At 40.2% G+C, this 14,947-nt stretch overlaps 2 protein-coding genes across 2 annotated transcripts; both read left to right on the top strand.

Annotated features, from left to right (window-relative positions):
* Nucleotides 1–457: 457 nt before the first annotated feature.
* On the top strand, nt 458–8,782 carry hdr (hematopoietic death receptor; the record flags this gene model as incomplete). The annotated part of the gene is made up of 10 exons (XM_080853152.1): nt 458–596; nt 970–1,123; nt 1,291–1,419; nt 3,765–3,876; nt 4,180–4,265; nt 4,379–4,471; nt 7,051–7,088; nt 7,380–7,631; nt 8,248–8,293; nt 8,478–8,782. Exons 1-10 carry the CDS (start codon nt 576–578, stop codon nt 8,780–8,782), a joined length of 1,236 nt encoding a protein of 411 aa, XP_080709278.1. The 5' UTR covers nt 458–575.
* Nucleotides 8,783–11,594: 2,812 nt separating this feature from the next.
* cyb561a3a (cytochrome b561 family, member A3a) lies at nt 11,595–14,270 on the top strand. Its single transcript, XM_080853216.1, has 7 exons — nt 11,595–11,692; nt 11,894–12,148; nt 12,541–12,738; nt 12,969–13,177; nt 13,459–13,613; nt 13,817–13,985; nt 14,136–14,270. The coding sequence occupies exons 3-7, from the start codon at nt 12,564–12,566 to the stop codon at nt 14,157–14,159; spliced, it is 732 nt and encodes a 243-aa protein (XP_080709342.1). The 5' UTR covers nt 11,595–11,692; nt 11,894–12,148; nt 12,541–12,563; the 3' UTR covers nt 14,160–14,270.
* Nucleotides 14,271–14,947: the final 677 nt, after the last annotated feature.

Below are 14,947 nucleotides of genomic sequence, written 5' to 3'. Positions count from 1 at the left end.
AGGCCTAGGCCTGCAGTGTTAAAGGTGTTAATAGCTGATTACCAATACAAGCCAAGTAAAAAAAACTATAATAAAACTCACACAAAAAACGCACATGACTGAAAAAAATAAATCTCGCAAATAAGAGTTCTGGTCATTTAACCTTCACCATTGTTTTCATCCAGGTGTTCATACTAAACTCTTAATCATAGCTTATTGGGTAATAATTTGCTAATCAGAAGGCTAACCTTCCGACTAGGTTATTTCCATATACTTCCCACTTATTACTTAATATATGTTAAAATTGTGCTTATGTGCATATGTGAGTGTCCTCTCCTGGTCCTTTTTTCTTAATTTCACCTCTCCAACTGGCCTCACCTACTGTGACGTACTGATAAGTTTGCGGGGCGGATACATTTACTTGTCCCAGAGCTTCTCCGGAAGTTTATGATTGTCAGTAAGCTATGCGCCAGAGCTGGAGCCGGGTGGAACGTACTGTCCACTCGTCAAAAATCGTTGCAAACATATAGAGGCTTGTCAAGAAGTCATTCTTCTTGTTCTACAATGACAATAAGAAGACGAATTCGAAATTAAGTATGAAGCGAGTTAGCGGCCAGGTAGGCTACCGAAATCAGAGCTTTCAAGGCTCGACTTCACGAAAACTTCACGTTACATGTTGGTATGAGTCACTGGGCCTATTGATGTTTTTATCGGTAGTGTGATGGGTTAAAGTAGACATATCCCAGTAAAATACAGCAACAGCAACAGGTTACCTGACATCAGACAAGCATGTCATTGATTTTAGGTTTGAGCAGTAAGTGCTGTCTGGCGCACTACCATTTAGAACTTGTAATACACTTAGGCTATTTTACTAAACGATGAGGAATTGTAAATATCGTATCTATTAATGTTTAGATTCCATATCCGATCATAACACTTCATATACATGAGGTGGGATACAAATTTCAATGCTGCTCTGGTCTGTTACAGATTTTACTCGTGTTATGGCTCATTCACCTGGCCGCTGCTAGGACATCTAGACTTTGGGAACTAAGTGTTAGAAGGAATAGGACGGTACGAGACGTTTCTTGCAAAGCAGGGGCATATCCACATGAAGGCATCTGCTGTTTAAAATGCCCAGCAGGTGAGTACGTAAGGATGACTTAAGTTCTGCCTCTCTGAAAGCAACCAAAACCTTTTACAGTATAATTTTCATTTACACACCAAAATTATTCTGTCAAAAGTGTATCTACTTTTGTTTTATTGGTTCTCTGAAGTGTAACATCTCGTGTGTTCCATTTGTCTCATCAGGCACTTATGTCAAGGAACATTGCACTGAAACATTACAGGATGGGACCTGTGAGGCATGTGATTATGACACTTACACTGAACATGAGAATGGACTTAATCAGTGTTTATCATGCACTAAGTGTCCTCCAGGTAAGACTCATTATGCATACATTAATCAACATTAGACTTGTAGTCTTCGGAATTATAAACTGCTAGTGAAATGCTACCTAGACCAGTGTGATTCTATGTTTGTGTAGGTGCCTAATACGTTTTGCAATTCTTCTTTTTTACTCTACGGGTTAACACCTACACACCAAACATATTGACTAAGCACCACTGACATGGTGCCATAGTTGCATCACATTCAGCGTTTTACCTCAAGAATATCACAGTAGCCTGCTAAACTAACCATGTTTTGATGTCAACCTCCTATGTTGTATTGATTGCTTTGTTGGAATTGTGGTGGAATATATATAACTGAAAAACTCAATAATGTGTGTGACGTACTATTAACCAGCAATATAATCACCAGTAGGGGTATAACCTTAATAATCAGTATAATGACAAGGATATTCATGATAATATGCTGTTAAAACTACTGCACAACCACAGCATGAGCTACACCACTGATAAGACTTGTGTGTGTGTGTGTGTTAAAACATATAATGCAGCAGTTCTACACACACTGGGTAGGGAATTCCCCAAAGGGGGGATCTTTCTGAAGGCCCAGGAGTCTCCACGTCCCCTGGAACACAGAGCCAAACAGGGCTCCAAGCCCAGGTTGGGTTAGAAACGCAGCAAATGCCCTTCGTAATGGCGCTGTATAGATAGGGAGAAGGGAAGAGAGGAACTAGTCAGTCAACAGTAATACTAAGCAAATTGGCACATTTGATAATAATAATAATGTTCTGTAGATAAACTTTTTGTAGAAAAACACTTCAGTGTTCCTGTACAGCTTTACTGTGAGTGCTAAATGACGGCCCAAACAAACCATCATCAGACCATCCTACAGTTGTCCACCAACAAGCTGGCGAATTGTCTACCTAAGTACATAAGGGGAATGTACAACCTGAAAGAAAGGGCAATGTAAGCAAAGGCAAGTTTAAACTATTGTGACACTGCACTTAGGCTTATAAAGCTGGTTCAAATGTACTGCCTCTGTAAATGCTCTGTACAGCATCAGAATGACTAGATTTTTGGCTGAGATATGGTGTAAACGTTCATTGTGGCTCAAGCATCAGGCATCAATGTCACTGTACAATTGTTCTTTTAGCTGGTGCAAATAGGCTGCCACTAAAACAGACATCAGACTGACTGGTGGCCCAGACAGTTTAATAGGCTTCAGAAGCACTGCGCAGATGTTCCACTGTGCTGGTGAAACCACTGTTGCACTGGTAGAAAGTGTTATGAAAATAGTGTTTTAAAATGAGAGGTTCATAGAGTAAATAAACCCTGAAATTGACACCATTTTAATGGCAATAAAAATATATGAAAATTGCTAGTGGGCTAGTTCCGCTTGAATGGACTGAGTAATAGGTCGGAATGAACACAGTAGGTTCTTGAAAGATGATTGCAAATCACCTGCCATAGAGACAAATAGTTTTAGCCATTCTTTCTGATGAACAGATATAGGCCTAGATTCCCAAAAAGAGACCAAAGGCCATAGATTTGTTTTTTTTGGAGAGTGTGACTGTTTGGATGTATGTGTGTGTGTGTGTGTGTGTGTGTCAGCTTGGTTAGCCCAGAAAGAGGCTACTTTACCTGGCAATTGCTTTGCTGCCTCTGTCAAGTTGCTTTGCTCCATGATTGGCTATGACTAGCCCTGGCATTCGTTCAGCGCTCCGTCATTTTTTTTTGTTCGTTTTGCTTGTTGGTGGTCATTAACCAATATAAACATTGTAGTCAAAACAAATACTAATATGCCACTGTTGGGGCTGAAATACACATACGTGTTTTTTTTAAACGGCACGCGAGCAAATGCATTGATTCCTATGGTATGGCGCGCTTTGCGTGGGCGCCCCTTCTCCACCACGCGTTCCGTCTTTGTGGCGTTTTTAGGTGCGCTTAAAAGTTGAACTATTCTCAACTTTCCAGCGCAAGGCAGGGAAGCGCACCGCTTCTGTTCTGGCCGCCGCACTTTGCCAAGGCGTTACTGAAGCGTTTCTGCCTGAAAAAAGACGCGTATGTGTATTTCAGTCCTTAGGGTGGACTCGCCAGTGGCAAAGATGAATTAGTCTCATCACTGGCCAAGCATTAGTAATTCGATGGCGTTATTTGTTGTGATTTAAGCCCCAAGTTGAGTTATCCTGGAAGCTGTCTGGCTGTCCCTGTTACTTTTAACCCTGTGACCCCAAATTTTGCCTCAACATCCTCTGTAATTCTCATAATGTTGGCAAATGAAGGCTTGTTGAAATATACAAAATTAACTGGTGGTCAAGTGATTCCAGACTAAAGACTTGTCTTTCTTTTGACTTGGAGTGTTTTCCTCTTTGCAGATAAGGTGCCTTCAAAAACGTGCACCCGCACCAGCAACACCGAGTGTCAGTGCAAAGAGGGCTACTTCTGTCTTCCTCACCATGCATGCGAAGTGTGCAAGAAATGCTCCAAGTATGTAGCTGTTTCCCACTTTTACAGTAGGGACTTGTATTATTAATCAGAGAAGAAAAAAACTGAATTCCTTAAGAGGAGTATACCAAGAGGACATCAAAAGGAATGTATTCCTGCATGTCACACTGTGCTGTGGTATAGATCAAATAGAATTTTGACTTATAATGCTGATTGAATATGCCCATTTAATATAGCATGCCACCAGATGTTGTGCAGTAAAATGATTGGGCTGCAGTGCAGCTTTGAGCAGTTTGGTTCCCAGTGTAGTCCCAGTATTTAATGTTTTTCTTTTTTAATTACCAGATGTAAAGAGGATGAGTTTGAAAAGAAGCGATGCACCCCCATCTCCAACACCATCTGTGAGAAGAAAACTGCAACGAATACCTCAGGTGCTGCTCCATAGTCATGCTAATGGGAACATGCTATCATTCATTTTTCATGGAAATCGCAAGTTTACACTTCAGATATCCATGTTTAATGGCCATCTTTCTTTCCTCTGCAGTGGTTATAGTTGTTGTCTGCGTTGTGCTGTCAGCATTACTACTTGGAGGCATAGCCTTTTATTTCCGGAAGACTTGGCCACATAAATTGAGTGGTAAGGACATAAACCAAATCATCATACCATACCTTGACTCATTTAAGCTAGTTTATCCTATATGAAGTGTTGTTTCAGCTGAGCAGAAAGGTAGACATAAGCACCAGTTCACCAGTTCAACTCAAGCACTAACCTAAGCACAAACCTAATTCTTGGTGACTCTTGTCAGACATGTGGATGGAGGGGAGAGATGAAGGGATGATTACATGCTGCCTTCCAAAAGCAGCCATCTCTGACACAAAATACAGACTTTCAGAAATAGTGTGAAAACATAAAACTAACACATTATTGTGCATTTTGGTGCATGTTAACGTTCATAGAGAACAGTGTTATCTCCAAGATGATTTTCTGGCTTTAACAGCTGACAATGCAAACTGTTATCAGTAGTTCATTTCCAACACAGGGAGGTTTTGTTTTAACCCTGCTGCTTAGCCTAAACACCTGGCTCGCAAAAACATTTGTTTTTCAACTGAGATGAACTTCTTAGACAATTTCAACTATTCTGGAATTGCGGAGAACATTTCGGACCAAATAGCACAAAACTCGGTTGAATAGGGCCCAACGTTTTACGAGTCAACTATCTATTCTCCCTCAATCACCCAACGTCCTTGGGGCCTGATACGCACTTGGGAGCTTTACAGAGTGAACAAGGAGAACATAACAAGAACTCTGTGGCGCCAAAACATCGGCCCCCACAACCTGAAACAGAGGGGGTGTGCTCATCCACCTCCACTTAAATGAAGGGTGTGAAGATTGTGACAAGGACATTGTACAATTAGCTCCAAACTCCCTGGGATCTCATGGTGAGATAGAGATTGTGAGAACATGGAAACAGACAACATTGGAGTGCAGCAGCTGACATTATTACCTCCTATCGTGATATGGAGGCGCTTATTTATAAAAACTCTCGGTTCAAGTCAGGGCACTGTCTGCTCACATACTCAGGTATGACTGTCCTAGTCAGAAAGAGAACCAATATGCATTCTTCAGAGATAGTTGTTAACTATTCTAATGTAAAATCTGTTACATAGCAGCATAAATCCGTTTCTTCTGAACATCAGATATCTTCTAAACTATTTTAAAATGAATGGTCTTGTTTGCATTTGATTTGCTACATTTAGCTGAAACATGGTAAGATCAAGCATGCAGTGCTACTACCCGGACTGAATCAGCCCCCCCAAACGTCACTTTTATGGGTGCTGCCAGAACAGACCAAATAGGAGGGGGATTAGCCACACTATTCAGAGAATCTCTCCAGTGCAAACAGTCTTCTCTTGGTGACTGTATCATTTCAATTACTATGTGCTCTCATTAAGTGTTCGGCTCATATTTTGTTAGTAACACTTGGCGATAGTTTTTCTTGATGAGCTAAGGCAACTTACATACTGAACAATTGCTCGCCCATATCCAATCTAAGGTTAAGGATTGAAATGACACGCCTTAATACTGATACGAACAAAGTATCAGTCCTAGTGTTATGCGACCAGTTAGTCCTGTTAGTGCAGCCAGTTATTATAACTTCGTACTTATACAGACTGGAACATTGGGTTTCGATTTTCAGGTACGGATATCAAGTGGCTCAGATCATACTAACAAGACAAGAGGTTCTTTGTTGCCATTGGAAACGTCAATGTTCTTGACCTGTGGTGTTGATCTCGGGGCCTTTATTATTCATCTTTTATATGCTCCTGCGTGGACAACGCGATTTCTTGTGATAGCGAGCTGATGACTCCCAAACGTCCTTAGCCTGCCCACCTAATGACTTTGGTCCCCTAGAATCTTTGTCAATGCATTGACCAAATTAACAATAATAATCTTATCTGATAGAAATAAGGAGGATTTAGGAGTGCTACTCATCTTGACACAAAATGACTTCAAGCAAAGGTCACTGTTAAAAACCTTGGCGTCTTAATTGTTTGCATTCTCTGTTTTAACAACCATGTGAATCAATAACAAAGTCAGCCTTTTACTCTCAAAAACAGAGCAAAACTAATAGAACTTATGTCAGAACTACAAACTTCAGCTTGTACAAAACGCAACTGCCAGAGTTCTTACACAAAAAAAATAAAAAATAAAAAATGACCACATTACTCCGATACTTAGTCCTTAGACTGGCTTCTGGTAATTCACAGAATTGACTTCAAAGCAGTGCTGATTGTCTGAAAATCACTAAATGGAGCAGGACCAAAATACTTCTCAGATATGTTTCAGCATTACACACCTGCTAGACCTCTCAGATCCCTGGAGGTAAATCTGTTGGTAATAGCTACTGTCAGGACAGAACCTTGTAAAACTAAATCAACTTTAAACCCAGCTGTTCTCAGATGCTTTTTGTTAACTGGGCCCACCCTACTTTTTTCCCCTACGTTCTTTTAGCTGATCTAATGCACTTTTTCATTTTAATCTTTTGTTCTGTTCTTTCAACTGTTTAAATGCACTTTACCTTCTTAAATGTGTATGAATTGTGCTATATAAAAAAAAAACCTGCCTTACCCTTTTCATTTGTGTTTTATCAGCTATCTTGCTCTTGAAGAATACAATTTGTCCACGAATAGTACAGTATGTCTTCTTTCTTACAGATGCAATGAGACGAAATAATCAACTCCGGAGAAATGTGGTAAATATTAAGTCTGTTGACAGTCATAACCATTTTCCTAGCCACAACATGCAATTAACAAATCCTTGAAACTGAAGTGTTTTCAGGATTCCCACTGAATTCCCTGTATTGCCTTTGCAAATGTGATTCTCAAAGTTCAATTAATGGCGACTGCTTCTCATCACTCATTTAAACCCACTCACAAACTAACAGTCATTGAAGAATATAGCATACCCTTCGTTGTTTTCCCAATAACTCATTGTTTCACACTTCAGTGTTGACATTCTTAATTCTTTTCAAATGTCCCCTAAGGAGGATGTCAGGGTGACCGAGGACAGGCCAGTGATGAAGGAGCCGACGCACCGCGCCCTGAAGCAGCTGGTGGGTTCCAGGGCCGCCGAAGACGAGGACACGGGCCTGGGGGACAGCCTCCCTAACACAGCCAGCTCCTCGCAAGCCAGTTTGTCTGCACTGACACCTCCCTCCCACACCCACCTCTCCTGCAGCAGCAGTGGCAACAGCAGCTCCGCGCCCCCCAACCCGCTGACACTGCCTCTCATTAGGGTGAGATTGTTCTCACTGAGCATGCTTCTGCTTTCTGTCCACGTCGTCCGAAGGGCCAGGCAGTCAGGCAGGCTGGCTGGCTGGCAGGCAGTCTTATCCAGAAAGGCTTGGTGTGGCTTCCAGTGCAACCAATTGCAGGTGTATGCATCTGGTCAGTTGTGTGGAGATTGAGATCAGTTGATGAAATGGGTGTGCTGCTGCTTCCGTTGGATTGAAGAAGTGCAGCCACACTGTGCCTTTGCTGACAAGATTGCCCAGCCAGTTCTGATTGAATCTTGCTGCCCTTTTTCCTTGCATTGGTGCCAGGGCCAGAGACCCCATACGTGTCATCTGCCAGCTGCCCTGATGCTTTGTTTCTTTAACATTTGGCGAGTTTTGTTTGGTGCATATTTATGTTGTTTTAACATACATGGAGTTTCTTGTGTGAGAGAATTCAATTCATCACAACGTTGGGATTGAGAAGTTTCTGACAATGGGAATCATGAAATAGATATCATTGAGTCCTTCCCTGATTTTTATATAGGCATTGCATCAGACAATTTGCTGTTGCTAACTAACTGTTACTGCATCCCAGTACCTATTTCAGTTTTAACAACATTGTTGTTTTTCTGTTTAGGTGATAGACCATGCCCCAGGCATTCGAAGACTCGTTCCTGTAAATGGTAAGAAAACATAATCATAGACATCAAATAATGATTTGTCATATTTGGTTCAATCATCAAGTCATGATTAAACAGGAGAATCCCAAATGAATGTAATCTGAAAGTTTTGTTCATTTTTATGTTTCAAAAGACTTTTTTCATCTGGAATTGCAAACATTTTAAGTTTATTTTGACCTTTTTTTAGGAGAGGAATCACTGAAGAAATGCTTTGATCTTTTTGAGGAAGTTGATGTTCTGTTTCACAAGAGATTCTTCCGGCACATAGGACTCAGTGATAACGACATAAGAAGCGTTGAGCATTCTTGCTCAGATGATAAAATGTACGCCCTCCTCCGAATGTGGATGGAGAGGAAAGGAATGAAAGCCTGTCTTAACGACCTCATAGATGCTTTGCTTTACCTGGACCAGAGGTTGTCAGCTGAAAACATTATTGCACAGGCAATAGAAAGTGGCTTCTATACGTGTGAGGAGACTCTGATTGATGACTGAATTGACCTGCCATTTGTATATTTGTTTTTAAATTAACTGGTATATATTTTTAAGTTTTGTCTTGTATCATTTTTTTTTTTCAGTTGCACTTGCATCTGTGTTTAGTTAAGGTCCATCAAATGGCGCATGAAGGCAGGCTGTGAATTAGTTTAATGTACAAATAGAGCTCATACACAAGGTTCTGTACAATGTGTCTTATTTATTTTGGAAAATTATGAAGAAATATTTAGTAAATAAGTTAATTGGGAAAGTCATCAATATTTAAAATTGCAATTTCATTTTAGATTTTCCACAGAATTAAATGGCACTGTAGCTTTGACCTTCTGTTTATTATTCATGGCAAAAGATTGCTACAGGTTGTCTCCTGCTCCTAAAGCTGGCTTGATATAGGCCCTTTTTTAGAGCAATCAGTACTGTTATGATAACTGACATCTCAGTCAGTTTGAAATAAGTCAAAGCGCAGCTCCCTTAAACGACCCAATGAAAGAGTGCAGTGTATGTATGTAGCTTGCTCATACAAGATGGAAGAACACCAGAATGAAAAAACTAAACACAGATCAGTGTTTTCAGATGGTCTTCTGTGGTCACAGCTAAATGTGATGCAACTTTAAATGAATGTGCATATTAGTTAAGAACATGTACCTGTTATTTGATAATACATGTTGCATTCTGTGAGGTTTGAAATATAGTGTTTTTGTTTGTATCCTGAGGCATGTGTTATTGTTGTCATGGTGATCCAATGAAGATGGGGATCCAGTATAAGTTTCAGAAGTACAATACAGTACGCTTGTGTAGTTCCCATGGTACTGAAAGAAATTCTGAATGTGTTGTACTGAAGCACGGGTAATAATTAATTAAATATTAATTTACAACAGTCAGTGCTGAAAAATACTTAGACTATTGCAAGAATGTAATGTGACCAAGTGATCAGACAAATCAAACTGCATTTTCAGGGCTTTAAAAAAAACAACTGTTAAATACTTAAGGAGATCTTTGAATGTCAACCATGAGTGATCAAGATCATGATTTCCTGTCGCTGTACTTTCTGTTGTAAGAAAAGGGCAACAAAGAGGTCTGTTTTTGTATCAGTTATTTGTGGTGTTATGGTTTATTTTGTATTTGCTGTTGGCGTGTTTTGTACTTTCTTATCCTCTGAAGTTGTCACACTGAGATTAAATGATATACATTTCCCTGTAAAATGGGGGGAGGAGGGGTGTTTCTCTATAAATGTAATAAAAATGAATTCAATGATTTAGGATCAAATGAGAATTGTTTTATTCCTGAGGTTTTACTGTGCAAGTAGTACCACTTGAATCACATGCATTATGATACATTTACACTTAGGGGTAGTCCTTTGTAGTCAACCCTAAGGGAATGTGCTCGATAACATAACTTAGATTGAGCAGTTGTATGTTATTTTATCTGATCGTATTTATTTCTATAGGTCAGTATTTCCTCTGGAATTCAGTTAAAATGGTGATCAGTGGGAAAACTGGTTTACTTGTCTCTGGAAATGTATGTAGCCTAAGTGTATAAGAGCCTACTAGCTGTTTAGTGATCCCTGTTGAGGGTATTCTGATTAAGTGAACATGCAAAGCACTCAGGCCTAAGCTAAATTGATCTGATTCTAGACATATTTCATGGCCTATTGGGCCCACTATGAGCTGCTCAGAGGGTTACTACAAAGTTGGGCCCTTGGGGCTTTCTCAAATGGAATCATGCCCGGACAACCCACATGTAGAGTTTATCACTTTCTAAGCAGAAAACGGCCTGTTGTGAACACCCAACATGGTGCTGATTTTCTAAGCAATTAACCTGCACTGTGTCACTGATGTTCCCCCATTTAAGACCACTGGAACAATCTCCTCTGGTGTGCAGCTAGGACACAAGGAACATTAAACTTTTTCGGTTGAGTTGAATGTAGGGTTATGCTCTTGGCCTTTACTTTTTACACTGAAGTCTGCATAATTTAATTTGAGGGTAGTCTGTTCTAGTGGAATTTCACAGGTCTGTGTGAAATAGATGTAGCCACATTGCAGTACCATCTCCACAGAAGATTCTGTCATGCTGGAGTTGAACAGAGGGGGGTCGGAGATGGTTCAAGATGTGAATCACAGGCACAAGATGCAAGTGTGGATTGAAAGAATCCTGAGAAATTGTGGGGGCGGGTTAAACAATGTTCTTTCAATACAGAGAACAATGTTGACAATGTTTTACCATATTGTGTTTTGTATTGTATTAACCACTGGGTTGTCAGAGAGATCTGTTTTTTTTTTTTTTTACTTTCTCACAGTGATATTGTGTAGCAAAAGGCAACAATCTGACAATCATCTAAGCTTGGACATCTGTAATGTGCAAAGCTTAAGGCCAAAACCCTTCTCTCTTTCAGTCTTCGATTTTTGTTAGGGTTACACATAGCATGTCTTAGTGAAATAATAAAAAAAAAAAACAGACAGACCGACAGAAGGCACATCCATTTTGCTGGGGGGATCCCTTCAATGTCCACATGATGTCAGCACAAGGCATTCTTATAGAAGAATTTGCCTTTGTGAAGTGAACACTTTCAGAAAGTGTAAAGCTAATTCAGAAAGTAATTGCTACACAGTGACTATTCAACTGAATCCTCAAAACCTCTTAATTGCTTAATGAAAGATCTGGCAGAACTCTGCTTTTGTCTCGAAAACTATATTGGTGGTGTCGATAGAAAACGACATTTCCCATCGCCCACTTCGCCATAAACAAGGAAATAGTCTAGCTACGCCAAGAACCCTGAATTTAATCTTAATGTCTCAGTCTCAATTGCGTAAATTAGCGACTGTATCCTTCATATGAGGAGAGCTATGGGCTAATAGCTCTTGCCCTTTAAGCACACGTGTTTATTGACCGGGTTTGCACAGCGCCGCAGAAAAGGTAGTTACCAAACCTACTCGACCTTGTTCGAACCCAATTACTCACATGACTATAGATTTTGTAACAGTCTGTCACTTCCTGTTGTATTGGTTGAAATCATCAGGTGAACTTTTTCAGGTGATCGCCGCGATGTTACGGTCGCACTGTAGCTGAATTCACGTGTTCATAGTTTAATACACACTGCTTCAACTCCTTTAACAGGAGGTTTCAAGAGGATGACTAGACTAACTTCAAAGAGGCACCTGAATAAGAACAAAACTCTGAAGTGGAACATCCATCTAGGAAAGGGGAACTGAAAGTAAATTATATTTCTGTTCTGTTATTGTAAACGTATGCCTATCATTAGGGGCTGGCACTATGAGGCTTTCACAAGAAGTTTGACTTTTCGGTCAGGGTTTATTTAACTTCAGCTGCTCCAATTGAGAAGTGAGAGGGAACACAGCCTGTATACCTCAGGTGAGCTGGATTATTTTTCATATTCTGCATTTGATAGAATTCACACTAGCACAACCTACAATATTTTCCAGTTTTACTTTACTGCTAATTGTTTTAAGGACTTTATTGTTATAGGCTAATATTGTGATTTCCAGGTCTTATCACCATGTGGTGCTAATAGAACAAATTTGTTAAAGCATTTCTCTCCGACTGAACAGTAAACTATAGCCTATATGATTCACCATGTGCATGGTTTCATGATTACTATTGGTGTCTGAATTCATGAAATTTCATTCTCAAATTTAATTTCAATACATAGTTTAATTATTCAAAAATCTCATGTTCAACAAATCGCTGATTATTATAACTTGATATCTGTGTCTGACCTAACCCTCTGTATATCTTTTGCACAGGTCATACCAGGATAAGATCCACCATGTCCTTTTATCCCTCCTATTTACTGTGTCTTTGCCTGGGAGTTCTATGTGTGGTGTTTGTCTCTTTCTGGAATGCTCAATGGCGTGGTGGCTTTGCATGGGATGGCACGGGCAAACAGTTCAACTGGCACCCGGTTTTTATGGTTACTGGTTTGGTGGTGCTGTATGGTAATGGTGAGTAAAATAAAGTTGAAATAAATGTACATGGTCTTACATTTCCCTTGGGTTGTCTCATTCAACTTCCTCCCTCCTCTCTCTTTGCATATCACATGCAGATACTTCCCTGACAACAATTAATCTTTGTTACTACCAATACTTCCTTTTTTTATTGTGGATGTGCTTTACTGTCTAGACAATGCATGATCAAATATTTCTCCTTTCCTGTACCTCTTTCTGAACTCTAGCGGCTGTGTTGTATCGCGTGCCGCTGACTTGGGGACAGGATAAGACACCATGGAAACTGGCGCATGCTGGGACACTGCTCCTGGCTTTGCTTCTGTCAATTTTGGGACTTTGTGCTGTGTTTGATTTTCACAATGCCCAAAACACCCCCAATGTATATTCACTGCATAGCTGGATTGGCATTTGCACCGTGGCTCTCTTCGCCTCGCAGGTACTGTATGGAAACACAAAGGTTGGTTAAAACAAACCAACAGGAACAATGTTTCCTATTTACCATAACTGAACCATATGAATCACAGGATTTTTTTTTATGTGTGATTACACTGCATAACAAGGATTACTGTACAAGAGGACACTTTATGTGTATAACGCTTTTTCGCTTTCTGTTAATGCATAAGCTCAAAATAAACAATTGAGCTTTGAGTGGTACTTTCTACCAAAAAGGGGAAGCTGATTGTTTCTCCCTTTCATGTCCTGTGGTTTTATTGTCAGTGGGTGGTTGGCTTTGCTGCCTTCTTACTTCCCTGGTCCCCAGTGGAGCTACGCAAACTGATCAAACCTACTCATGTCTGGATGGGAGCCATCATTCTGGTTCTGAGCATCATTTCCTGCATATCTGGGATCAATGAGAAGTTGTTTTTTTCTCTGTAAGTATCAGTGTTAGTTGGTACATGCTATTTGTTTTGAATGCCAGACTGTAGTCAGCTTCACATACAGAAGAAATTATCTCCCTTCAAGAGGACAATGGCACATATCCTATTATGTATCAATGGATCAATCTGTGTATTTACTGTACCTGAATATTTGTCTGTTTATTTCCTAATAGTAGTGTACTTTCAATTTAATCTAGAAAAGGAAATGTTAATGGAACGCAGCCTTATGCCAAGCTCCCATCAGAGGCCCTCTTCGCTAATTCTCTTGGAGTCCTTATTGTGGTGTTTGGGTTAGTTGTGTTGTACATCCTCTCCAACCAAGGGTGGCAACGACCAGAGCCAAACCATGATGGCGAAGGATATAGGGTAAGGCTTACAGACATCAAGTTATTTTGTGCAATGTGGTGTTGACAGTGTTCCATTTTCATAATGGGTTTTCATGATATGAGAATATATCAAAACATGATTATGCTATGAAAACACTGATAATCGTCCTACCTAACTTGATCTCTCCAGCCATTACAACATGAAGAACATTGATGGCCAATTGCCACAGGAACAGAAACAGACAACAAAGATCTTCACGAGATGATAGAATGTATATGTTGGCCTACAAGTGTATGTATGCAATACTTGTTGTATTAAGTAATTTATTTCATTTTTGCAGACACAATGCTGAAATTCTGAATACAAATTTAGAATCTATACATTTGTGATGAGTTTTTTGTAATTAAAAGCAATTTGATTAACGAATAAACATGTTTTTACTGCTGTTGTAAATCTCGATCGTTTCACTGTCAAGAGGCGATTTAGACATTTAAGGAGCATCAAATTAAACATGGCCACTGTAGCGAAGGGAGAGTGTGGTCTTCCCACCAGGACTCAAACCCAGGTCTACAGGGTGCCAAACATGCACTCTAACTGCAACGCTAAAGAGCCAGGTTCCGATGGCATGGCAGTCAGAGCACATACTCATCTGTACTGACGATCACATCTTCACACTGCCGTCACCAAGGGAAGCGCACCCTTGTGCTTCACGCTCACAGGCATTCCTCGCGCATCCACCAACTGTACTTCTCTCATCCAGAGCGCCCCACACACAAGTGTCTCCTACTAGTCTATAAATCACTCCATAGTCAAGCACCTGAATATATAACAGACATGCTCTCAAGGTACACACCCAGTAGAACCCTGAGGTCCTCTGGCACTGATCTCCTAATAGTACCAAAAGCTAGGACTAAGAGACATGGGAGAGCAGCTTTTAGCTTCTATGCCCCCAGCCTTTGGAATACTCTGCCAGAATACCTAAGAATGGCTGAAACGGTTGA

The sequence above is a fragment of the Sprattus sprattus genome (assembly GCF_963457725.1).
Source record: "Sprattus sprattus genome assembly, chromosome: 15".
Classification (NCBI taxonomy): domain Eukaryota; kingdom Metazoa; phylum Chordata; class Actinopteri; order Clupeiformes; family Clupeidae; genus Sprattus; species Sprattus sprattus.
Note: the sequence above shows the minus strand (reverse complement) of the source record. Positions and strands in the feature narration are given on the sequence as shown.